The sequence below is a fragment of the Chiloscyllium punctatum genome, chromosome 48 (assembly GCF_047496795.1).
Source record: "Chiloscyllium punctatum isolate Juve2018m chromosome 48, sChiPun1.3, whole genome shotgun sequence".
NCBI lineage: Eukaryota > Metazoa > Chordata > Chondrichthyes > Orectolobiformes > Hemiscylliidae > Chiloscyllium > Chiloscyllium punctatum.
The window spans coordinates 44,098,615-44,125,637 of NC_092786.1; the positions used below are offsets into that span (position 1 = coordinate 44,098,615).

Consider the following 27,023-nt stretch of genomic DNA (forward strand, 5'->3'; position numbering starts at 1 on the left):
CCTAGCCAGTGAAGACCCTAAAAATGTTGTTTGTTATCCATTACCTTTACATCTCACAAGACTCAGGAGGAATAACAAAGATGGCAAATGGATGGCCCAAACAACATCGACCTTTCACATTTGAAGTTTAAAAGATGTTTTTAAGCGCACAGACTTTGAAACTGCAGTAATTTTACAGGGTAATTATAGTGAACTATTCAAGAAATCTCATTAATCTACTCTGAGTCTATACATAGAGAATAATTGTAGAGAGTAACAAATAGAGGAACACAGTGTTGTAGGATTGGTAAGTCGTTTTGTAATATGCTGTTATTTGAAGGGCTTCAGAGTCAGTGCATCTGGAGGAAATAAGCAATGGGCCAATTTGCCATGAATAAGATAGTTTGGTTGTCGATCCAAGATGCCGTTCATTGGCTGAGTGCTTTCACATGGTGTGCCCCACTTCTGAGCCAGAAGATTTGGGTTCAAGGCACACCTGCTCTGGAGTTGTCATAACATGACCAGACAATTTTAGAATACTTCGGCAGGCTGTTGGGATGTTTTGGAAGTGTCCCAACCTCTGGGCCAGAAGTTTTGGTTCAAGTCCTGTTGCCCTGGAACTTTGTCATGTCTGAACAAGTCAATTAAGATTATACTTTTATCAATGTACAGTTTCATTAACTGAAGTTTGAGTTATTAGTAATGCTTGGTATCATTGTAAATGGTTAAATTTTACGTTTTGTTTATATAATTTAGTCGAGTTGGAAAATCTAAATGTAGAGGTGAAGATAATTTTCAATTATTTCCAAACCTTTGTACGTGTTTGTGCATGAAATACTAACTGTCTTGTGAATCAATGCAATGATGAACATTTGCTATAAGTTGTTGCTTTTAATGTAATGTAATATTGTAAGATAGCACGCGTGATATAAAACAAATATGCTATATGACCAAAACCATGGGTAAAAGGAACGTTTTAAGGAGTGTCTTAAAGAAATATGGTGAGGTGTAGTGGGAGGGAATTCAGAGCTTAGGGCATTGACAAATGAAGATATAGTTATTGACTAGATTTGCCCTGTTTTTTGTGGACAGGGTGTACCTTGAGAATTTCAACATTGTTGATTAGATGTCAATGTTGTAGCTGTACCAGAACAGCTTTGCAATCAACATGGCTCGTTCTGGAGCAAAATCTGCAGGATTATGACAGGTTCCCTAGCCTGGTCTTTGAGCCATTTCTTGACATCACGTGCAGTGAAGTGAATTTGCGAAAGAGTGATGTCTACGATGTTGAGTATATCAATAGGGGTGAGATGAATCATGATTGCAATTACTTCAGCTTTTTTTTTGGACTGGTATTTGGCTCCACCATCAAATAGTGGTTGTAAATTTTTATTTTGGATCCATTAATTAAGTGGAACGGTTGGTTTCATAAAGTGAACAGGTGGGCTAAAATTAAATGGATGTCTGCAGAATGCATTTTACTTGTGTGCATGAATTAATAAATGTGTAACATTCTCCTTTAAGGATGACCAGACTGGGCAGAGGAATGGTACTTGTTGGGTTGCTGCAGCAGAGAGCTGGCATAGACATAATTTGCTAAATGACCGTCTCCTGTCCTGTAGATGTTTAGAGTTTCACACTTTATGGATGAGCCATTTCTGTGCTTGAACTTCGATATTGTTAAGCACTTCTTTTCTGTATAGTGTTGGGTTTAATAATAAAACACTTCAGACCTACATTTGTAAGATCAGCCATGATTTCATTGAATGGCAGAGAAGACACGAGGGGCCATTTGATCCATTCCTGCTCGTAGTTTTTATGTTAATGCAATTGACTGTCTGTAGATGTGAGTGAAGCCCAGACTTGTTATACTCTTTTCATCAATTCTGGAAACTATTTTTGTAACTTCAGGATCTGCAGAGCACTAACCTTCTCGAGGTGTGCATGGCTCTGACTGTTGCTAGCCAGCTATTCCCACCAGAAATGATCCCTGCAGTTCTTCCTCTGGTTGAAGAGAAGCTTCAGCATTCTAAGTAAGTAAATATGAAGAAAACTTATTACAAAGTTGCAACATTCATTACGTATTTTGTAAGGCAAGACGAGCAATCAAGTCTGAATCTGGTCAGGGTTGTAGATTGTAGGTTTTGTGTTTTACTAGATTTGGTCACATTTTCACCATGAGGGGAGAAGATTGACACTGTTTATAGTTTATAATATAAACTTATTTCTCAATAATTTTTAGTGATTTGTTAAGGCTGCGGAATAAATATTTCTTACACCTCTTTCCCCTTTCTCCCATGCCAACTGATAGGTTTAGAGTGGAGTTTGAAATGATCCTAATTTACAGTGTATGAAGATGACTGAATTGTGTGCTATCACACAGACACTGGCTGGCTGGAAGATACTTGTTTGTCTCACTGATAATGCCGAGTAACCTGCAGCACCATGACTTGTACATACTATCTATGGAATATTGTTGCAGCTCTACAGAGGGCTAACTCCACTGACTGAAGGCAGTTATATAATATAGTTGAAAATGATTTTTAAAAAATTATATGGCTTAAAATCGAACCTTCAGTAAGTGAACTAAGTTGGGAAGAAGTCGAATATCTAAATCTAGAACATGAGGATATTTTCATTTTATTATTCCCTGTAGCTGAGTGAGATGTCCCATTAGGAATCCAATTTCTGTGTAGTGAGTGTGCTTCAGGTGGAACAGAGTCATACAGCACGAAAACAGACCCTTCAGTCCAACTCATCCATGCTGACCATGTCCCCTAAATCAATGAGCCCCACTTGACTGCATTTGGCCCATATCCCTGCAAACCTTTCCTATTCATGTACCTATCCAAATGTCCTTTAAATGCTATAATTGTACCTGCATCTACCACTTCCTCTGATGGTTCATTCCACATACAAGCCACTCTCTGTGTGAAAACATTGTCCCTCCAGTCTTTTAAATCTTTCGCTTCTTACCTTAAAAATATGCCCCCTAGTTTTGAACTCCCCCACCCAAGGGAAAAGACCTTACCTTCTCACCTTATCTAAGATCATAATTTTATAAACTTTTATAAGGTCACCGCTCAACCTCCTTGCCTATAGTGACACAAAAGTCCCAGCCTATCCAGTTTGTCTTTATAACTCAAACTCCCTAGTTCTGGCAACATCCTAATGATTTTTTCTGAACCGTCTCCAATTTAATAATATCCTTCCTAGAGCAGGGTGACCAGAACTATACATTGTACTCTAAATTTGGCCTCACCAATGTCCTATACAACCTCAACATGATGTCCCAACTCCTATACTCCATGGTTTAAGCAAAGAAGGCAAGTGTGCTACATGCTGCCTTAACCACCCTGTCTCCCTGTTACACAACTTTCAAAGAACCATGTACCTGAACCGCTAGATCTCTCTGTTTGACAAAACTAACCAGGGCCATACCATTAACTGTACAAATCCTGCCCTTGTTTGTTTTACCAAAATACAATACCTTCCTTTTGTTAAATTAAACACTATCTGCCACTCCTCAGCCCATTGGCCCAATTGATTAAGGTCCCTTTGCAATGTTAGATAACCACATTTACTGTCGACTATACCACCAATTTTGGTATCAGCTGCAAACGTATTAACCGTGCCTCCTAAATTCTCATCCAAATCGTTTACATAAATGACAGACAAAAGTAGGCTCAGCATCGATTCCTACGGAATACTGCTGGTCAAAGGCCACCAGTCCAACGAAACAACCTTCCACCACACCATCCTCTACCTCCGAATATCATGCCAATTTTGTATCCAATTGGCAAGTTCTCCCTGAATCCCGCATTATTTAACTTCACTAATTAGTCTACCATGTGGATCCTTGTCAAAGGCTTTACTCAGGTTCATGTAGACAACATCCACCACTCTGCCTTTGATTGCGTCCTTATAAACTCAACCAAGTTTGTGAGAAGCAGTTTCCCATGCACAAAGCCATGCTGACTATCTCTATTCAGACCTTGCCTCTCCAAATGCATGTAAATCCTATCTCTCAGTATCCTCTCCAACAATTTACCCATCACTGATGTTAGACTCACAGGTCTATAGTTCCCATGCTTTTCCTTACAGCCTTCCTTGAATAAAGGCACATTAGCTATTCTCCAGTCCTCTGGCACATCACCCATGGCTGTAGATGATACAAATATTTCTGGAAGGGACCCTGCAATTTCTTCCCGAACCTCCCACAATGTTCTGGGGTACACTCGACCAGATTTGGGAGATTTATCCACCTTTATTTTTTAAGACCTCTAGCAATTCCTCTTCTGAAATGTTTTCAAGTACTCAGTATTGATTTTCCCGAGTTTCCACTCCTCCATCTCTTCACAGTAAAAACTGACGCAAAATATTCATTTAGTATCTCTCCCAACTCCTGTGGTTCCACACATAGATGATCTAGTTGATTGTTAAGGGGCCCAATTTTATCCCTAATTGCTTTTTTGCTCTTAATGTACTTGTAGAATCTCTTTGGATTCTCCATAATCTTGTCTGCCAAGACTATGTCTTAATCCCTTTTGGCATCTTGATTTCTTTCTTAAGAATGCCCCTACTATTCAAGAGATTCATGTGATCCCACTTGACTATACCTAATATATAACTCCTCCTTATTCTTGACCAGAGTCTTAATATTTTTATTCATCCATTGTTCCTCTCTCTTGCCAACCCTACTCTTTACACTAATAGGAACACAATGCCTCTATACTCTCATTATCTCATTTTTGAAAGCCTCCCACTTGCCAGTCCCTTAACCTGCAAACAATTTACTGTACTCAGCATTTGAAAGTTCCTGTCTCATACCATTTGTCTTATTCCAGTGAAGAATTTTAACTTCTATACCTGGCCTATCCTTTTTTAAAACTAATAGAATTATGATCACTGATTCCAAAGTGTTCCCTCACAAACAGTTCAGTCACTTGTCTGGCCTTATTTTCCAAAAGAAGGTTGAAGTTTGTTCCATCCCTAGTTGGTACATCTACATATTGATAAAGAAATGTTTTTTGAACACATTTAACAAATTCTGCACTATCTATGCCCTTAACACTATGGCAATCCCAGTCATTGTTTAGAAAGCTAAAATTCCCAATTATCTTACATATATCTAAGATCTATACATATTTGCTGTTCAATTTCCCTCTGACTATTGCAGGGCCTATAGTACAATCCCATCCAGGTAATCTTGCCCTTTTTATTTCTGAGTTCAACCCATAAAGTTTCACTGGACAATCCCTCAGAAATATTCTCTCTAAGTACAGCAAGAATGTTTTCCTTAATTGCGAACACCACTCCCCATCCTCTCTTACCTCCCTTTCTATCCTTCCTGTAGCATCTAACACTGAGGTGCCAATCCTGTTCCTCACTCAGCCATGTTTCCATCATGGCCCCCTACCCTATCCCTGTAACCTGTGGCTAATCCACCTAACCTGTACGTTTTTGGACTGTAGGAGGAAACCCATGTAGAAATTGTGAGTATGCTCAAACTCCATGCAAACAGTCACCCAAGGGTGGAATCAAACTCAGATCCCTGGAGCTGTGAAGTTGCAGTGCTAACCACTGAACCACAGTGCTGCCCCTGAGTGTCTCAACCACAGAATCTCCTGTCTGTGCCCTTGGCAAGAAAATCTCCTATAACAATTGCTCTTTTGAATCTTGACAAACCCCGCTGAATAGAAAATTCATTCTTGGTGCCCAAGATCTAGATGCCCCATCGATTTTTCTCTGAGAGACTATCCCCTCAACAGTAGCCAAAATGGTATATCTGTTTGAGGGAGGAATAGCCACAGGAGACTCCTGAACTACCTTCCTATCTCCTGACGGTCACCCATCTATCTGACTGAACCTGCAGTGTTAACCACCTCTCTAAATCTGCTAACTATCATACTGTATCTCCTGTGTGCTCCTCAGTGACTCCAATGTTGTCCCCATCCACTTCCAGAATGTTCAGCTTTGCAGTCTAACTCTTTAATATTACATTAATGTCCAGAGAGATATTCTCATTTAATATTTTAACGTTACACTAAGACCACTTAAAAAATGTAATCTATCTCATAAAGCCTAAAAGAAGAAGCTCTAAATACAGTTCTTTTATTTCAAAAAAAGTGACAAACTCTCCTTCTTCTCAGTATTTTATTTTAAGCATGCAAAATTGAAAAAAACAATTTTTAAGTCCTTAAAAATCCAGCACTTAGCAAAAGCTCCCATCAACTGAAAACAGCCTCCTCCTCAAATCCTCTATCAGTCAGCTCTCAAACCTCCAGATCTGAGGAAAGGAATTTCGATCTTTGATCCTCGTCATTATTTAAACTGCTAATTTGGAAACCTTGATAACAGGTTGAAAAGGTCAATCTTCTAACTTTTATGCAAACAGTATTATATTAAAAAATCTTTCTGAATTTGTTTGTTATTCATGAGGAGTTTCTATACTTAGTGTGGAGGAGTATTAATTCTATTAGTTTATGCCGTCCTTCCTGTCTTATTGGTGGTCTTGCCACCAAGAAGATTCCCTCCCCCTTTGTTTTATTAATTTTTTTAGCTATATTTGGAAATCTGGCATTTGGAGGCTGGGTTTGATGCAGAAAGATGTTCCAAAATTCTTAATCACGTAAGTGAACTTGGTAAGACATTTGGTTTGAGAATGAGCATATGATCAATAAAAGAGAAGTTTAGGGAGGTATGGAAAGTTTTGTTTCTTGGAGCTGATATTTATAATAGAAAATTGTGTAGCAGAAAGAAACAGAATACTGCTTTATAAATAATGCCCTGGCTCCTGGGCTTTTCTCTAACTGTTCAGTTAAGTAATTGTGAATGCTGTGTTAAAAATGTGTTCTAACACTAAATATTGTTTCTTCACAGGGAAATAATAAGACGGAAGGCAGTGCTTGCCCTGCACAAATTTTATCTTATTGCTCCAAACCAAGTTCAGCATATTCATGACAAATTTAGGAAAGCTCTATGTGACAGGGACCCTGGAGTCATGGCTGCCTCCCTTCACATCTACCTACTGCTGATCAAGGTATTATGTTGTAACCATTCATGGAGAAGCTAAGCTACTTATGTTGGCAATTTTCTTTTAGTAGCCAAAGCTCACGATCAATTTACAAACTTTTCAAATGCCATCAATTTATAGTCGAAGTTTAAAAGTAGAATAATGAATTTAAATTTCTTAAATGAATTGGAAATAGTTTTTAAAATGTTCTAGCGAATTGCATAGCAACTCTATCAAGTAATAGTGTGGGAACCTAGACACCAAGTGTTGAAGGGCCATCTGAATTGTTCTTTTGAGCCTAGTTTATGACATATTTCTAAGCCACATTTTTTAGGCAGGAGTCATTGGCTTACATTTAAGAACAGAACTGCTTCCTTTACCTGACAGAAATACTCAGTCACAGTGGCTAACCTAGTATTTGCTAGAAATCAAATGAAAGGTTTTTGCTTTGAATGACTTGGAGCACCAATAAGCAAAATCCTTCAGGCTGCAGGGCAGGAATGATGGTCAAGTGACCTTGGATGGCATGGTGGCTCAGTGGTTGGCACTGTTGCCTCACAGTGCCAGGGACCCTAGGCTGACTGGCTGTGTGAAATTTGCACATTCTCCCCGTGTCTGCGTGGGTTTCCTCTGGATGCGCCGCTTTCCTCCCACACTCCAAAGATGTGCAGGTCAGGTGAATTGGCCATGCTAAATTGCCCATCGTGTTAAGTGCATTAGTCAGAAGGAAAATATAGAGTAAAGGAATGGGTTTGGGTGGGTAACTTTTTGGAAGGTTGGTATGGACTTGTTGGGCCAAAGGGCCTGTTTCCATACTGTCGGGAATCTAATCTAATCTGAAACTTTGTGAAGCAGTTGTCGATTTTTAGGCCTTATTGGAATGTATTAGTTTGGTTCCTCTATTTTAGGAAAATCCAGATGGCTATAAAGATTTAACCGGGAGCTTTGTAACAATTCTCAAGCAAGTAGTTGGAGGAAAACTTGCAGTGGATTTCAACTATCATAGTGTACCAGCACCTTGGCTCCAGATTCAGCTGCTGAGAATTTTGAGATTACTGGGAAAGGATGATCCAGTGTAAGTTGTTCTTGACCAAGTTTTCCTTTTCAGTTGTTGATCTTGTCATGCTTGAATATGAAACTGTTATACTAGGAATCCTTGCGTTGCTCAGTGTTCCCTCAGGAAATGAGTATGTTTATTGCAGACAGAAGAATGTAGTAACACTGCTTGAAAGAGCAGCAGGCAGTGCCATTACTGAGTTAACAGTTGATTTTTATGTGCCCATGCATTACAACTACCAATGCAAGGACTTTGATTAATTTTAAAGTCACCTCTCAAAATGTTACGTCAAAATAAAATCATCTTCAGCTGAGATTTTGGTATTTTGACCAGATGTAATTTTGTCCCCTCTTTAAAGTTGTACACTCTGCCCTTACTTTTGTTCTTATTTTGTTTGTAAGCTCTGGTGTCTATATCTATACAGCAATAGTAACTGGCTCTCTAAATTTGGCACAATGTAAATGCGCTGTACATCCTTTTGTAAGAGTTGAATGTTTGAGGTCAGTTTTTGAAGGTGATCATGATGCGAACGCCTTTTATTTCATTAAAAATCACACAACATCAGGTTATAGTCCAACAGGTTTAATTGGAAGCGCTAGCTTTCGGAGCACTGCTTCTTCAGGTGGTTGTCAACCACCTGATGAACCAATAGCACCCCGATTGCTAGTGCTTCCAATTAAACCTGTTGGACTATAACCTGGTGTTGTGTGATTTTTAACTTTGTACACCCCAGTCCAACACCAGCATCTCCAAATCATGACTTTTATTTGGGTTTTGATTTTGAGGGGTTGGTATACATGTTTGATTTGTGTCCAAATTAAGTACAGAAAAGACCATCTTAATGGAATAAAATGAAAACCAAAACACACACTTTTGTTGTAATGTATTTTAATTCTCCTTTCATAATCTAATAACTTCAATTTAAGTAAATAAAAACTTAGATGTATGAATGTTTTAAACATTACTTCAACAGCAATCAATTTCATTTGCTTTTCTATTTTGGAATGGTACAATGGTTTCAGCACAGTGGAGGTCATTCAGCCTTTTGTGGCTGTAACGAATACTCTCCTGTGTTCTCCCTGTAGCTCCCACGTTCTTCTTTATAGTTTTAAAATAAACTTGAATTATTAACCCTTTCCAGGATTATTTGTTCCTAACAGCACTCTGGATGTACCCACACTACATGCACTGCAGCAACTCAAGAAGGCAGCTCACAAACACCTTCTCTGGCAATTAGGAATGGGCTATAAATGCTGGCCTAAGAAGTGAGGCCCACATTTTGAAATTGAGACTGAAGCTTTTGAGCTGCTTTTGATTCCTGATGTATATTTTTAAAATTTAGGACTTTAGATCAAACGCTATAGAGATTTGACTTGAATCTTTATGGAGTCACTTTATCTTGCAGAAACTGCATGGAGATGAAAATTGCTAAATAGTCATTTAGCAAAAGTCGCAAGATTTCTCTTAAATGGACTTTCTGACCTTAGTTTAAAAAAAAAGACCTTGCTAGAGCTAAAAACTAAATCCATTTATCCTGCATTATGGCACCTAAGTTTCTAAGTAATATTGTGATGAAGGCTCATACTATCATTTTAAGAAGTGAGAGCAGCACTGAGGCATTAGTACACCAAATTAAAACAATATGCAATTTCTTTAATAAGTTCTGATGTTGTTATGGACCAGGCCAGACCCCCTCAAAACGTTTCAAGAAAGTAGCCCTAACTCTGCTATTTATTTTAAGCAGGTGTGCAGTGATATTGCAGGGGGGATGCAGCTGGCCCAACCACTTTGTTTTAAACAACACAGAATTTATTTGCAAGATTACCAAATGAAGCATAAACAAAAGAGAATAGAATGTTAAATAACTTAACCTTTCCAAAAACCCAATAGACCATCCCAACTTAATGATGCTGTTCCAACTTCCTGCAACAATCCCCATGAACACCCCTTGGCAAAAAAGTCAAACCAAACACAGGATCTTATTAGGGGGTGGGGAGGGAGTGAGAGAGAAAGATGGCAAGACAGATTCAACATGGAACACCTTCTTCCATGTAGCTGTTTCTTGGACCAACAGCCTCACAAATGACTGACTAGCAGCTCTGAACCCAAACCAAACTCAGAGAAAAGTTGAGCTGGTAGAACTGGCCACTCCCTTTTCATTGTACAAGTGTTTCTTTTAAAACTTAAAAGTTTCCTCAAGTAGATCACGCCCAGACATTTTGGAGCCTGTGCTTTTATGATTCCTGAAAAAAAAAATCATCTTAATCTTGTTAAAGAGCGGCAGTAGCATCATCACAATGTGCTTAAAATTTATTTCTGAATCCTCAAATTTTACATTTCTTTGAATTGTCTGCTAATACCATGTTACAGTAGACTGTGTAACTGAAAAGTGAGTTTTATGTTAAATGCAGAGCCCACCTAAGTTGGTGATATAATTTGATAAATAGTCGGGGTCTTTTTGAAGTTTAACAATTTTTAATACTTTAGTGTAAAACTAGGAGGGAACATTTAAGCACCATTTCTGTCGGTGTGTGGATTTGAGCAGCGTGTTTTAGCTACCTGCTCTGGGTTTAGACAGCAATACATTGTTTTGGAAAAGAAAGAGTCTCTTTATGATTGGTGAAACTGATTACTTTGAAAATATTAGCCAGATTTGGTTCAGAAATTAATTGACTTTTCATTGATATATGAATTCAACTGTGAATTATCACCGGAAGGCAATAACTTAAAAATTTGCATTCGCCTGATTGTGTAATAATCATTTGTACACAAAATCAATAGAAATGAAACCCCTGTCTTTGATTCCTATTATTTCACCAGCTTTTGCTCTCTAGGCTTTCGTGAGATCTTTAGTTATTCGGATGACATATTAGGGAAATACCCATGTTCTGTACCAGCAAAAGGTGACATCATCAAGAAGGAAGCTAATTAAAGGAGCACATTGTACAGAAAGAAGTCCACCTTGGATGTATTAGTGTAACCATCTCTATTGATAATTTAATTGTTAGCTGTCAGTCTTAGTTCACTGACATGTGCTCATCTGAGTCACATGGCCTTGTATTCAAATTTTCTCTTCGGTCACTTGAGAGCACAATCTAACTTGACACTTTGTTGCAGTGCTGATGAGACACAGTTTTGTCAGAGATGCCCTCTTTTGGTTGAGATATTAAACTGAGGCCTCATAAAATGGGGTTCACATCAGTCAGATGTAAACCCCATTTTATTTGAAGAAAGGAGTTTAGATTGCATGGTGTATTCATCAATATTGATCCCTCAATGAGTATGACTAAACAAGTTTATGTAGCAGTTAACCCACACTGCTGTTTAAGGGACAATTAAACCACACTGCTGTTTAAGGGGCAGTTAACCTGCATTGCTGTGTGTGGGATCTAACTGCATATATTGGTATCCAGTTTCCCTAAAAATACTGCTGCAAAGTGCTTTCAGACATCTTGAGTTTGTGATAAGTGATACATAATTGCAAATCTTTTGTTATTTATCTTTCTCTCTTTCATGTATTTACCATGGCATTTATTAATCTCAGTTTGCAATCTGTCTGAAATGTGCTGTTATTCTTTTTGGGACAGAACAAGTGAGCAAATGTACGATGTTCTGGACGAGTCTTTGCGAAGAGCTGAAATCAACCACAATATCACTTATGGTAACTGTTGGCAAGTGCAGCTTGTTTTATTTCTGTGTCATCTGAAGGAGCCAAATCCATGTAGATCAACTCTCAAACTAAGACATAGTGAAGAGTTATCGTTCGTATTGTTAGTGTTGGTTTCCAGTGAACATATTTCCCCCAGACATACTGCTTTGTTTGGAAAGAATGTTTTGTATTCATGAGTTCATAGAGTCTATCCCAGAGCCCTAATTTAAAACTTACTGAGCTGCTCCAGTATTTGGGGTAATTGTGCCTTCTACCCAAGAAGCTGGAAGGGCTATTCTGCTGTGGCCCAACTGTTTCGATTGCAAACCATTATTGAATTAAAAACTCAGTAGTTGGCAGTTTTGTATTTTCATTCTGGTCATTATTTTTGTTTATCAAAAATACAGTTATCTGAATCTTCTGTGTATTGTAATGAAATGCCTCATTATGTGTAATGAGATGTCGTGACTGAGAACTTGCACATAGACCAGCACCATTGTCTGTTGAAATGCAGAAAAATAAACCCGCTGGCATTTTAGTTTCCTTACATGTGTGAAGTAGTTCAGTCAGTAATCTTGAATTTTAATCAATAATCAATGCAAGCTTTTCATTATTTAAAACAAGGTTGGATAACTGTGTTATATTGCCCATAGGTTGATGTTGTTTGTAATTCACTTACTAGCATTGGAAAGTTGCAATTTAGGGATGTGATAATAGTTGGGGTAATTATCATAATCAATAAAATAGTTTAGGAGGTTTAAGAATTGTGATAAGCACAATTTGTGATTACAATGTGTCTGTATAGTGTTGTACCTGACCTGCGAGTGCTTGAAACTTTGTAAGAAATGGTGCTTTAATTGAAAAAAATGATTTAATTCTCCACCACCCCCCCCCCCCCCATTCAGCAGTGGATCATTGGCATATTTGTAGCCTGTGAGATGTGCCTCCCTTATGATGCTCTAAATGCTTAGTCCGACGTTTACATTTCACTGTTACTCAATGGACTATTTTGTATGTCCATGTGATGCAATATGAACTATTCCACATTAATCAACATTTGTAAAGTGAATGTCAGAAAATAGTACTATCTGCCAGTATTCCAATAACTTGTGCAAGCCTTCTCTGCACAGCGACTTGGCCTGTATTCTCTGGAGTTTAAAAGAACGAAGGCTATCACATAGAAACTTACACAATTCTGAAAGGACCAGATAGAGAAGATACAGTGAAGTCTTTCCCTGACTATGGGGTCTAGAATCAGGGACCCACTCAGAATTAAACACAAGCCATTTAAAAAGTTCTTCATTGACAGGGTGATGAGTCTTCGGAATTCTATATACTAGAGGACTGAGGGTGTTCAATCATTAAGTAAGTTCAAGTCACAGATTGATAGATTTTAGGTTAATAATGACATCAAAATATATTAAAATAGTATAAACATAGGGTGTGAGGTGGATGGTCAACTGTAGTCTAGAATGACAGAGTAGGCTCAAGAGGCTGCATTGCCTACTGCTGCTTCTATATTGTTATTATGTAATTATAAAAGCTTTGTGTGGTAACTGATTTATGCAAGTTATTAACATTTTGGTCTTACTTAAATTGTTCATTTGGATTCCTTATAACTTATTTTGACTGAACTTGAACTGCCTTATTTAGGACTTCACACATTTGTTTCTCTGTTGATTTCTCGTAACCTGAAGAGTAAGATTGCTAATATGACATTGATTCTGACATATTGATCTTTGTTTATTTACACTTTATTAAATTTTAAAATGTGTTATCAATATTTTCTTATTTGTGCATTACTACAATACAGAACCACTATTCTAAAAGTATCTGTTAGTTCCGTATTGCAGTAACCTCTCCTTTACATCTTTTCAGCAATTTTGTTTGAGTGTATTCAAACAGTATATACTGTACATCCAAAGGCAGATCTAATGGAGAAGGCAGCCACGTGTAATGGAAAATTTATCTTATCACCTAAAAACAACTTGAAGTATCTGGGTAAGGATATTCTATGAAATAACTGGTCATATTTTTATTTTGCATATACACACACACACACATACATATGTTGGAAGGTGTATATTTTTTATTTTTGTGTTCTAGGGTTAAAAGCCCTCACATACGTAATTCAGCAAGATTTGAATCTTGTTCTTCAGCACCAAATGACAATAATTGAGTGCCTGGATCATTCTGACCCAATTATAAAGCGAGTGGTAAGAGTTACTTTGACCTAGGCTGTTTGAATACTAACGCTAATGAGATAGTGTTGTACTTGTTCAAAATTGATGTGAAGATCCATTACTATGTTACCGTTGCCCATTATATTAGTCACTGGCATTTTCTTTGGAGGGATTTTTTTTAAAATTAACTAAGAGTCACTATAGGTTGCAAATTGCAGTTGAATATTGATTCTGGGAAGTGGGAAGTGCATGCAAACTTTGTACAATTAATGCTGCCCTATCTGTACAGTTTGCTTGAGTGTTTCCTGATTTTAATCATGCTTATCTGACTGTCCTATCTTCTGTGGTGTGCTCTTTCAACAGACTCTAGAATTGCTCTACCGAATCACAAATGCACAGAATGTAACTGTTATCGTCCAAAAACTGCTGGAGTACTTAAGAGAAAGCAAAGATGAATATGTCACCATCAGCTTGGTTGGCAAAGTAGCTGAACTTGCTGAAAAATATCCTTCTAACACAGCAAATCAGTCAAGACATAATGGTGTTGTATGAGCTAATGGGCAGTACTGTTTTGTTTCATAATTAGAATGAGACAGTTGCTGAGATTGAAAATATGGCGATTGGGTAATAAAATATTCTGGCATTGGTTGAAAAGTGGTGTTTGTAATTCTGATTCTGTTGGAAATGTTTGTGAAATGTGAACTGAATTATTATTCAACCATAAGTCAAAGTAGAAAACAGTACTAGAGGCATTTATTTTGCGAATGGAAAAACTCTTTAATTCATGCAGTCATGAATGCTTTTGAGATAGTGGGACAAGGTAGGACAATAAATGCATAACCCATGTTTGTTCCATATTCTGTAGTTCCACCCCAATGTAATGACAAGATGAAGTTTTGCGTTGTGGTAGCATTTAAGTTTATACATTTGGCTTCTATTTCTGCCTTAATCGTTATACACAAAGTGACGACCTGAGCTACTTTATGGCAGATTGTAATCTGCACTGAATGGAGGGGAAATTAGGGTATGAAAGCAAATAGGTATGAAATTAAATTCTATTTTTGAAACAAAAGTCCGTTTTATCTTTGGTTTTCCAGTGTGATTCTGGTTGTTTATTGCATCTTTAAGAATTATTTTGCATTCCTTGATGGTTGTATTACATAGCGTAGCAAAAAAAAATCCTTGAAAGTTCACACCTTACCTAACAGTTTGCATTGCTGGCAGAAATTTGAAACATTATAAATGGCACATTTCTAAAGAAGTGTTCTATAGAGTAAATGGAAGTGTTACATTTAAATAAATTTTACTGCACTTATGTTCTTGTTCAGGCTTCCCTGAAATTAAAATATGTTTGTAGTTGGTAGATTAATTAAAGCATCTACTTTGGAGTTGTTAATGACATCCATGCGTGTGTCTGGCACAAGAATGCAGATCAACACTTATATCATTAGCTAATCTCAGTGAAAGTGTAGCTGTGAGAATGAAATGAAAACACCACCTAATCCTATTGCTAAAAGGATTAAAAGGGAGTTGATGTAATGGTGATGATTTCAGATTGACATTTAAAAATGTCATTTTTAAAAAATATGTTAAATAATATCAGATTAAAATGCACCCTATTCATTTCTAACTCTCAAAATATAATGCCAAACTGGTTTCTATTTTGGTTTTGTTTTTGTCCTTGACAACCCACAAACATATGCTCCCAACAATGAGTGGTTTGTACAAACCATGAATGCAGTTTTCGCAGTTGGTGGAGATATGATACCGTCAGATATCCCAAGCAACTTCCTGAGGCTGCTGGCTGAGGGTAATTAAACAGCAAGATGCTCTATAAATAAAAATAATTAAAGATAACTTTTGGACAGTTCTAAACTGTGCCATAGTAACTTCATTTCAGTAATTGCTCTTTTAATGTCATGCCTCTTAAGTGACAATGGGAATTTTCTTAGTAATTCCATTTAGTTCATTACTGACAACTCTATATGTACCTCTTTGATCATATTAACAAACTCATTTGAAAAATATTTTTGTAAGACTTATTTTTCTGTCTTGGTTTGTTATTGTGAGTGCGTATGGAGTGTAAGTATAGCTATTGACTATAATATGTCTTTCAATCTTAATTTATATATTTGGCTGTGTTGTAAACTAGATTATTTTTTAAAGATGATTCTTGAAGTTTGATTTTGTCAGCAATATTTTGGGCTCATGTTCTAATGTTTGAAATGCAATACTTTTAAATCTGTTTAGGATTTGATGATGAAGTGGAAGACAAGCAGCTGAGGCTTTATGCAGTGAATTCTTATCTTGCACTTTTGGAAAAAGATCAAGTTCAATATCCTCAGCGATTCCTACAGGTTATGAGCTGGGTAAGATTGAAACTCAAATTAATGAAGTAGGCAAGTAGCTAGGGTCGGGCTCTTTCAGGCATGTGGTTTGGTATCAATCTGTTCTGAAATATTTATCAGGGAAATTGAACAGTTAGAAGTGGCTACCAATGACAATGAAATAATTACAAGTTTTGTACAGACTTACGACAGACCGTACTAGGTTTCCTGTCATCACCCATGAATCATTTAGAGTCATAGATATACAGCACGGAAACAGACCCTTTGGTCCAACCTGTCCGTGCCAACCAGATATCCCAACCCAATCTAGTCCCACCTGCCAGCACCTGGCCAATATCCCTCCACACACTTGCTATTCATATACCCATCCAAATGCCATTTAAATGTTGCTATTGTACTAGCCTCCATCAGTTCCTCTGGCAGCTCATTCCATACACAACCACCTTCTGAGTGAAAAAGTTGCTCTTAGGTCTCTTTTATATCTTTCCCCTCTTGCCCTTGTGGTTCTGGACTTCCCCCACTCCAGGGAAAAGACTTTGTCTATTTATCCCATCCATGTCCCTCATGATTTTATAAGCCTCTATAAGGTTACCCCTCAGCCTCCGCTCCAGGGAATACAGCACCAACCTGGTCAGCCTCTCCCTGTAGCTCAAATCCTCCAACCCTGGCAACATCCTTGTAAATTTTTTCTGAACCCTTTCAAGTTTCACAACATCTTTCCGATAGGAAGGAGACCAGATTTGCACGCAATATTCCAACAGCAGCCTAACCAATGTCCTGTACAGCTGCAACATGACCTCCCAACTCCTGTACTCAATACTCTGACCAATAAAGGAAAGCATACCAAACGTCGCCTTCACTATCCTATCTATCTGCAACTCCACTTACAAGGAGCTATGAACCTGCACTCCAAGGTCTCTTTGTTCAGCAACATTCCCTAGGACCTTACCATTAAGTGTATAAGTCCTGCTAAGATTTGCTTTCCTTTCCTTTCCTTTTGTGATGTTTTTAAATGAAAGCTTCCACCTTTGTACAAAAGGTGTTTGAAGTCAGAAATAAAAACAAAAAACCGCCGAGAGTTCTGAGCAAGTCGACTAACATCAATGGAAAAAGAAGCTTAATATTCCAGATATGTAGCTTTTATCAGAACTGAAATTATAGATGTAACAGGCCTTAAGCAAGTAATTGCTCAATCTTTTTACTTGTTCATAGACACTGGTTGTGCATCAGGTTTGATATTCATTGCAGTGTTGGATTGAATTTGATTCTTGTTTGTTATTGTTGCATTTATCTTGATGAAGGTATCATATTACTTGGACTTCAATCATGAGACTGCAGCAGAATGAACATCTGACTTTGAGTCATAGTCGTACAGCACAGAAACTGACCCTTCAGCGCAACTTGTCCATGCTGACAAAGTTTCCTAAACTGATCTAGTCCCATATGCCACTAACCTTTCCTATCCATTTAACCTGTCTAAATGTCTTTTACATGTTATAGTTGTATTTGTACTTGCCTGTACTACTTCCTCTGGCAGCTCATTCCATATACTGTACACCGTCCTCTGTGTAAAAAAGTTGTCCCTCAGGTCCCTTTTTATACATTTCTCTTCTCACCTTAAACCTATGTCCTCTAGTTTTGGACTCCCTTACCTACATTGGCTATTCACCCTATCCATGCCCCTTCTGATTTTATAAACCTTTATATGATCACAGCTTCTTGTACAACAGGGCAAAAAATGTCCCAGTCTATCCAGCCTCTCATTATAATTCAAAATCTCCAGTCTTTTTGGCATCTTTATTGAACCCTTTCCAGTTTAATAACATCCTTCCTGTAACAGGGCAACCAGAACTGTACGCAGTTCTCCAAATGTGGCCTTACCAATGTCTTGTACAGCCATTGCATAATGTTCCAATCCTGTATTCAGTTCTCTGACTGATGAAGGCAAGGGTGCAAAACCTTCTTCACCACCTTGTCTGTCTGTGACATAACTTTCAAGGAGCTATGTACCAGCACCCTGAGATCTCTCTGTTTGACAACACTCCTCAGGACCCTCATATTTATTAAATTCCATCTACCATTTCTCAGCCAACTGGCCCAGTTGATCAAGACCCTATTGTACTCTTAGATGATCATGTTCACTGTTCGCTATATCACCAATTTTATGGTGTGATCCGCAAACTTACTAAGCATGCCTTTTAAATTCTCATCCAAATTGGTTAAATAAATGACAAACAAAAGTGAACCCAGAATTAATCCTTTCGGTACACCGCTGGTCTGAATAACAACCCGCTACCACCACCCTCTGTCTCCTACCATCAAGCTAATTTTGTATTCAGTTGGCTAGCTCTTCCTGGATCCCATGTGATCTAAATTTAGTAACCAGTCTACCATGCAGAACCTTGTTGAAGGCCTTGCTGAAGTCCATATAGACAAAGTCTGCCACTCTATCTTCTTGGTCACCTCTTCAAAAACTCAATCAAGTTTGTGAGACATGATTTCCCATGCACAAAGCCATGTTGGCTGTCCCTAATTAGTCCTTGCCTTTCCAAATATATATAAATCCTGTCTCTAAGAACCCCCTCAACAACTTAGCCACCACTGTCATCAGTCTGTAGTTCTCTGGCTTTTCCTTTGCACCCTTTTTTAAACAGTGGCACAACATTAACCACACGTCAGTCTTCCAGCACCTGACCAATGGCTTTTGATGATGCAACTTGGGAGCAGGAAAGTTGCCCCTTTCTAAACCAGATCATGTCAATGTCAGTTGTAATAATACTCTGCCTGGGATTGATTACTTCATTATATGCTAGTCAGCCTTGGGCCTCCTCTGATTTCACACTTCACCCAGTATCTAGATACGTTTTTTGAATAATTCTAAGTTTGTATCTTCTTTCACTGATCCTTTTGTTGTCTAACTGTTCACTATGAGCAGCTGTCAAAAAAAAATGTGCGTGTCCTACCTATCTTAGCTCATGCAACATGCAAGGGACTTTAGTCCACAACATTGCATAGGGATTTACAAAATTGTGTTGAGACAGTTGCTGAGGATTTGAGCACAAGCTTAACACAGTCTGTGTATTTTAAACGATTTATTTGTTTTGAGATTTAATACTATCTATAATTAAACATTTGCAAGCCTAAAAATAAAAGCATCTTTGCTTTTTAGAAATCATGGGAAGTAATTTCACATGGATGGCATTAAGTGATTGAAATATTTTCGTCTGACACATGTATCAGGTGCTGGGGGAGTATTCCTACCTCAAAACAGAAACCAAACCAGAAGATATCATAGAAAAACTGCACTGTTTACTCGGGAAATGTTCTGTAAGCTCAGAGACAAAAGCCTGGATCTTGAGTGCAATTACCAAACTCTTTCGTCTAACACTGAATGTCAAAGTACTGCCTGAAGTCCTGCAAAGCTATGGCAATTCAATGGATTCTTGTTTAAGACAATGCTCTTTTGAGTTGAAGCAGCTTGTTGAGAACAGAGAAATAATGAACACAGTTTTACCTCTGGATGCAAGTTGCGATGATATTGTGGTAAGTTCTGTGCAGCAATTTTAATTTTCCTTTTACAAAATTAAAATGATTTTGATGGGGCTAAAAGAATCCAGACATGGTTTAATCTTTGGAAATAGAATGAATGTTATATTTAAATTAAAAACTGTGTCCAGCTTCCTAATTGGCTCAATTCTCATGTGTAGTTCTTGGTGTAGAACTGAAGTACTGTAAATAGCTCATTAAGATCCCAGGTTTAGTCTCAATGTTAGCAGAAAACAATAAGGTTTTCACATGAAGAAATATTCATGTAGCACCTTTCCCCACCAAGTATGTTTCAAAGTGATCCATGGCTATGGAATTACTTTTGAAATGCCATTGTCACGTTTGTAGCCATGACAGACAATTTCTGTACAATAATGAGATCAGTGCTTTTATAATCTGTTTCAGTGGTATTGATGCAGGGCTTAAGACAACAGAAAAATTTCCTGAATATGTTGGGAGGACAGCCCATTTTATGAGGCAAATCTAGCTTTGGTTTAATGTCCCAGCTGGGAGATAGCACCTCCAGTAATGCAGTGCTTGCTAAGATTATTTCCTTATATCTTGCAGTGAGTTGAGAACCTTTGGTCATCTTGTTTAAGAGGTGAAGATGTCCATTGAGGCAAGCTACCAATATTTGCCTTCAGTTTCTGGAATAGAATTGGTTGTGGTTCATGCTCCTCGTGATTATCTGGCTATTCCTGTTGGAAGTTAAACATACTGGATAAGGGTAATGGTACCTGTGACAAGATGATTGCAGAATCAGTTGACATCAGCTTTGTAAGAATGGGATATTTAAATGTGACATTTTGAATTTTACAATGTGAAATTCCAACCAACCCTCGATTCTATATGCAAATGTAACTTTCAATCAGAAGAGTATGACAGTAATTCTATGACTGAGCTTGTGTTTGCTTGTATAGGTCGATGCTTCATTATCTTTCCTTGATGGTTTTGTTGCTGAAGCTTTGGGTCATGGTGCTGCACCTTATAAGCCACACCATCAAAGACAGGAAGAGAAGTTGTCGCAAGAGAAAGGTAAAGAAAAAAATTTCACTTTAATGATGAGCTGATAGAGCATTGGGATTGACGCACAAATTTAAACATAAGAGATATAAGAGGCTTGTACGTTAAATTAAATTCAAAGTGAAAGTCCAACCTCTGGGAGCTTTTTGATGAAGCAGTAAATCATCAGTAGGCATTTCCCAAAGTCAGGAAGAGACACTAATAAAAGCTGACTTTTAAAACATTGATGAAAGAAAACTTGATTTTGTATTATAGTAGTCATTAGAATCCAAGGAGACAAACTTAATGTCTATTTTCAGAGCCTTGTTTAAACTGTGTAGTAAAGAGATTATAATGATTCTCTTAAAATGATATTCGATTGGATGCTTTTCCGGATAAGGAGAAAATTACAGCAACAGGTTTTTAAAATGTCTTCTTCCCCAGAATATGGGTGTTGCTGGCAAGGCCAGTGCTTGTTACTCATCTTCCATTGCCTTTGAACTGAGTGGCTTGCTGTGCCGTTGCAGAGGGCATTTAAGTGTCAGCCATTTTGGTATGGGACTGGATTCACCTGTAGAGTCAAAACAGTGTGGCGCTGGCAAAAGCACGGCAGTTCAAGCAGTTTCCGAGGAGCAGGAGAGTCAATGTTTCAGGCGTTAGCCCTTCATCGATTCCTGATGAAGGGCTTATGCCTGAAACGTCAACTCTCCAGCTCCTCGGATGCTGACTGACCTGTTGTGCCTTTCCAGCACCACGTGTTTTGACTCTGACTGTCCATCTACACTTTCTCCTGGATTCACCTGTAGGCCAGGTAAGGATGGGATACTGTCCCTGAAGCGTGTTAATGAGTCAGATGGATTTTTAACACAATTGACAATGGTGTTATGGCCACCATTACTGAGACTAGCTTTCAGTTCCAGAAATTAGTGAATTTAAATTCTTCCAGCTGCCATGGTGGGATTTGCAACCATATATTGGGCCTCGGGAGTACGAGTTCATTGACATTACTATGAAGCACAGCCTCCCCCTACCTTCAAGTAATTGATTGATATTGCTATTGAGATTTTCCCTTGCTTTAGATTCTCATTTTTACAATATATATAGCCTTGTAATGAAATGAAATCCACACTTTGTAATATTAAATTATCCAGGGAAGCAGAACTCTGGATTCAACTGAAAATGTGCTCCTCATTTGCTGTCAACAATTTGGATTGCCTCTTCAAACTTTTGTGTCCCGAAGTTATTTTCCCTCCTCTGGAAGCAAATAAAAATCCACAGTATTTTTCTTTTTTTAATACTAAGCATAGAAATGTTCTGTGTACCCACCACTCAAGATATATGAAACTAGAACTGCTTTTGAGTCATCTGTTTTCTGGGGTTTGCTATTTTGGCATATAGGTGTGCATAGGAAATAGTGTAACAAAATCTTTTACCTTTAGAAGATTAGCAGCACTCTATTTGTAGCAGTTTATTGATCAATCCTATGGATGATGAATAGGCGCTTCTGAAATACTGGTCAAGTTGCAGTAAAAGCGTAGAACGAATGGTTCTTTGGACTAGGATCTTTGCCACTTCTCCATTAGCAGTTTGGTTATTGTTTGAAAGTGTGCAACAGATTTTGATTTTTTTTGGCACTTGTTATAACTTACTGTGATATGATTTCCTAATGCAAAGCTGTTATTGATGCTTACACAGCTGCTGGACTGGAGAGGAAACATGGAGAATTATAATATCGTCTGGACAATCCAAGCCCTTTGCTGTGAAATATTCTTTTATGTAGTGGGAAGCAAATGTGTAAAGTATTTACTTCCTTATAATTAGAATTTTTGATACTGCATCTTCATCAAACCCTGTTCAAATGGCAATAGTTAATTGAATATCTTGGGGTCTGGAAGAAACTGAACATTAGGGACTTTGTTAAATGAAGTTGGTTACTTACCCTGTTCGATTCCAGTGCTCTACCATCCTGTCTGGTCTTAACCTGCTGTTTTCAGTATGTGAACGGAAGCCTAATTTGAATTTTAGTTACAAGTTTGCATTGGGCAACGGTGCTGGGGTTGTGGTCCAATTTAGCCCAGTAATGTAACCTTCACACAACTAAGTATCGGCTGGAGATTGAAGAAGGCAATCTTGGACCTCCCAGACTCCCACGGTTGCATTCCTGCATGTGGTTGGAGCTCTCTTTGCCTCATCCCCCGACATGACTTTCTGTTCTGAACTGTTCCCCGATCTGGGATTGTGGCCCATTGTTTCTGAATTCCCCTCTGATCAGAGCTGGTATCTTTGGAAATTGGAGTAGTCTTTGATAACTACATTAGATTATTGTTTCATATTCTTTGATCTTTTATTGTTATTTTAGTTTGATCAATTGTGCAAATCAAAATTTGATACTTGTAAGTATGTTGTAAGATGAAAGCTGAAGTTGGAACATGCTGTCAACTTTAGGTCATCGAATTTTGTGGGTCCCAATAAATTAAACTTGCCACATAGTCTGACTTCTCCATTTCTGGATATAGTTTATATTAAGAAGAGTGTATGTTCACCATTGCCTCACTGTAGTAAGAAGTGCTATCTCTATACTCTGCATTTACAAAATATGTGAAAGATCAAAGACCATGCCAAGTATCTGATCAGTCAATTTGGAATTTCTGTTTGACGGTTATTAGCAGCTATTATAGGAAATCAAGTATTATTGGAGATGATTCATGTATTTTACTAGTTATTTATATTGATCAGTTGTGATACTGTGCATGGGTAAACTGTTGAATCTTGTTGTACCTAGCTAAAGCTGTTATGTAGCATCGTAGAGCCATACACCATGGAAACAGACCCTTCAACTTATCCATGCTGACCAAGTTTCCCAAACTAAACTAGTCCTGTTTGCTCGCATTTGGCCCATATCCCTCTAAACCTTTCCTGTTCGCGTACCTGTCCAATTGTCTTTTGAATGTTGTAACTGTACCTGCATCAACCACTTCCTCTGGCAGTTCATTCCACATACGAACCACCCTAGGTATGAAAAGGTTGTCCCTCAGGTCCCTTATAAATCTTTCTCCTCTCACCTTATATAATGGTGTTATTTTGAAAAATTAAATCAGAGATTGCTTTGAGAGGGAGGACTGACTTCTGGGGGTTAGTTATGACTCATATGAAAAGCTGATGCACAGCTAAGCTTACTAATGACATTTAATTTAATCCACTTTAATAAGTTTCTGACTTAAAACCTTTAGTCAATTATATAAGGGTCCTTGAAATCAGTATGTGACTCAGCAGTAAAGCAATCTTTTCAAACAATGATTTGTTTTAAAGAAATTGCTTAGTAGCTTAAGACCTAAACCCATCCCCAGCTAATAAATGCTTTGTCTAGATAATGGTGAAGTTTGTTTTTTGACATTTGAGTAATTTGCTTTCTTCCCAAGCCGTTTAGCCCATATTGGTGTCTTCAGTATGCAACCTAGTCACTCTTTGTTTACAACTATCCTTGGTTGTATGACATTATGCATCTGCAGACCACAGATCAACCTTTAGATGCTTGTCACCACTCAGTTTCCTTTGAGCTGGGGACAGAGAAGAACATGTAGCTAAACAGCAAAATAAATGCTGTTTTTTTTGGGACTGTTACATGTGTCAACCTTAGCCCCTTTTCTGTGAAACCATCGTATATCTTACAGACAACACTGAGCAATAACAGTTGTTTGTTTGATATTATTCAAAGAGGAGCAGTGTTAATTAGGTCTGCTTAATGCTGTTAGTAAAATTAGACTTTCATCTTTTTGACAGTACAGAGATGTGCGGGTTGGATAGATTGGCCATGCTAAATTGCTCAGTGTCCAGGTATGTGTAGGCTTGGTGGATTAGCTGTGGGAAATGAAGAATTATAGGGATAGAGTAGGGGATTGGGTTTGGGTGGGATGCTCCTTGGAGGGTCAGTGTGGACTCGATGGTCCAAAATGCCTGTTTCCACACTAGGGATTCTATGATTTTCATTCTAGGATTGGGAGATTGCTTTTATCCTGTTTTGAATAGTGCTCATTTGACAGATAATTTAAGATTCATTACCAGTTTTAAGTTTGCACTCTAATGATGCCAACTTAATGCTTAACTATCTGTCGGTTACAAGGCTGGGAAAATGTTGAAAACCTTACAAAATGTGTCTGCTGTTAAAGATTAGTTTAACTGTAACCAAAGATGTGGGGTTCTTAAGTTTCCTTTCCTTGGATTTCGTGGTCATTTATACCAATTCTTTAATGTATTGTATGACTGTTTATTTTGTTTTGAGGCCGTAGGTTAGCTTTTCCAAATTTAAATGCTCTATTGACCAAAGATCAGGATAATTCTCTCCTTTTTTGCCTTAGTCTAACATCCTGTTTAAAGGAAACCAAATTGGTATCATAATTATTGTGCAGACCCAGTGTGGATATATTCTCCTTGACCATATTGGTTTTATTTTATCTAATTTGGGAAGGAGAGAAATTATTAGCCTTGTTAATATTACAGCACCTTTTCATATTTGTCTTCATTCACATGAAAGGATGGTCTTCCTGAAGAATAACATACTGTTTCTGTTAATCCTATTGAAATACTTCAGTAAGAATGGGACTTGGCTGTGTTTGGGGAGCTAATTATCAAATATTTGGACAAACAGACTGCACTATATCAAACTAATGGCCCAGAAATTGCTGGAAAGTAATGGCGAATGGACTTTGCTTGTTGTTAGTGCTTTAATTAAATAGTAATTTGCGCCCCCCCAAAACAATTGTCCCAGTTTGCTCGGTTAGCCTTGTGAAAATTGATAAACAACATCATTCTGTGAGTCCATAGTGAGTCATAAGATTGGAGGATTTGTACCATTAATGCAAAATAATCTTATAGCTGGCAATTCAAGTTGGAAGCACTGTATTACGGAAATGACTTATAGTCCTGTCATTCCATTCAACATTTGGAGACACCAAACTGGCAGGTCACTTCCATAGGTAGTAAGTAAATTGAGTTTTTAAAAACTTGGCACATATTTTCTAAAACCTTTTGTTGTTTTCTTTATTTGACTCTTCCTTTCTCTATTGGTATCTTTTGGTATCTTTCTGGTCTTTAATTCAACACATTTCTTTCTCTGTTGTTGAGTCTTTCTTTATCTATCTTTAAACTTTACTGTTGAAGAGAAAGAACATTGGAGCTGGTGTTTGTGAGGCTCAGATTCCCCATTTATGACGTAACACATTTCATCTAGATTACATTCATTATTCAGTAAATGCATTTCACTGAGAGAGAGCACCACCAAGTGGTAAAGTGGAGCTAAAAGGGATAATATTAGAAGATATAGTTGCTTCTTTGTGACTATATTAACTAGTATTTAAATGTTTCCTGTAAGAAGAGTAAGTGTGGATTTTTGTTTGTTCTAAACAATTTAACTTAACTCAGGTTTATATGTTTAAAGATTTATTACACAAAATCAAAACAACCAACTTTATTTTGCTGCAGTGTTGAACTTTGAGCCATATGGACTAGCTTTTGTTACAAGCCCACAAGCCTCCAGTGTTACTGGAAGGCAGTCACCAGCAGGATTATCCATCGGTTCTGAGATTTCTTGTAACAGCACAGAAGCTGGAATAAAAGAGTAAGTTTAAACTGTTTCAGTAGTTACCAGCCGATGAAAGCATGAATTCTACTTGTTTGATAAGTTATAGTATTAGGTCCATTATGTAGATGTAGCCTTTTCTATGGTTATTGTTTGCAGTGCAAAATAGATATATTTCCAAATTTTTAGGATTGAGATACAACCAGCATTAGTTTTTGAACAAAAGTGTTGGACTCACTCATCTTCACAGCGGCATTCATATAGTCTTCAGTTATTTGTGAAGAGACTGCCATAAGATACTGGAATCATCCTTTGGAATATTCATGCCTGTTTTCCAATCTATTCTTTACTCAATTTGAAGGTGCAAAGATTGTAACTACCTGCATGTAATTTTAATCACCCACAGTTTAATTACTTGCAAACAGTTGCAACATTTTCTTGTTGGAAATCAATGGACTAGTGTTTATTTAGCTCCCTTTTCCACTTCAGGATGTTTTGAAGTGCTGTACAAGCAAATAAAATGCTTTTGAAATGTAGCCACTGTTAGAATGTGGGTGAATGAGGCAACCAATTCTGACACGGCAATATTACATTAAACCGCAACAATACAATAACTAAATGATCTGTTCTAATGTTACTTGAGAGCTACACAATTGGCATACATGCCAT

The 27,023-nt window shown here is 37.7% G+C and overlaps 1 protein-coding gene across 3 annotated transcripts in view; it reads left to right on the forward strand.

Annotated features, from left to right (window-relative positions):
* The window catches only part of ap4e1 (adaptor related protein complex 4 subunit epsilon 1), a 65,741-nt gene that overhangs the window by 15,650 nt on the left and 23,068 nt on the right, over positions 1–27,023 (forward strand). For all 3 annotated transcript variants that reach the window (XR_011955897.1, XM_072565091.1, XM_072565092.1), the window contains 12 exons: positions 1,891–2,012; positions 6,862–7,021; positions 7,903–8,069; positions 11,639–11,712; positions 13,579–13,701; positions 13,807–13,916; positions 14,247–14,386; positions 15,581–15,693; positions 16,134–16,252; positions 19,472–19,774; positions 20,698–20,812; positions 26,258–26,393. Coding sequence is in view for 2 of the 3 variants with exons in the window: in XM_072565091.1 (XP_072421192.1) it covers positions 1,891–2,012; positions 6,862–7,021; positions 7,903–8,069; positions 11,639–11,712; positions 13,579–13,701; positions 13,807–13,916; positions 14,247–14,386; positions 15,581–15,693; positions 16,134–16,252; positions 19,472–19,774; positions 20,698–20,812; positions 26,258–26,393 (1,682 nt within the window). In the remaining variant the exon portion in view is untranslated. The remainder of the gene's footprint in view (positions 1–1,890; positions 2,013–6,861; positions 7,022–7,902; positions 8,070–11,638; positions 11,713–13,578; positions 13,702–13,806; positions 13,917–14,246; positions 14,387–15,580; positions 15,694–16,133; positions 16,253–19,471; positions 19,775–20,697; positions 20,813–26,257; positions 26,394–27,023) is intronic.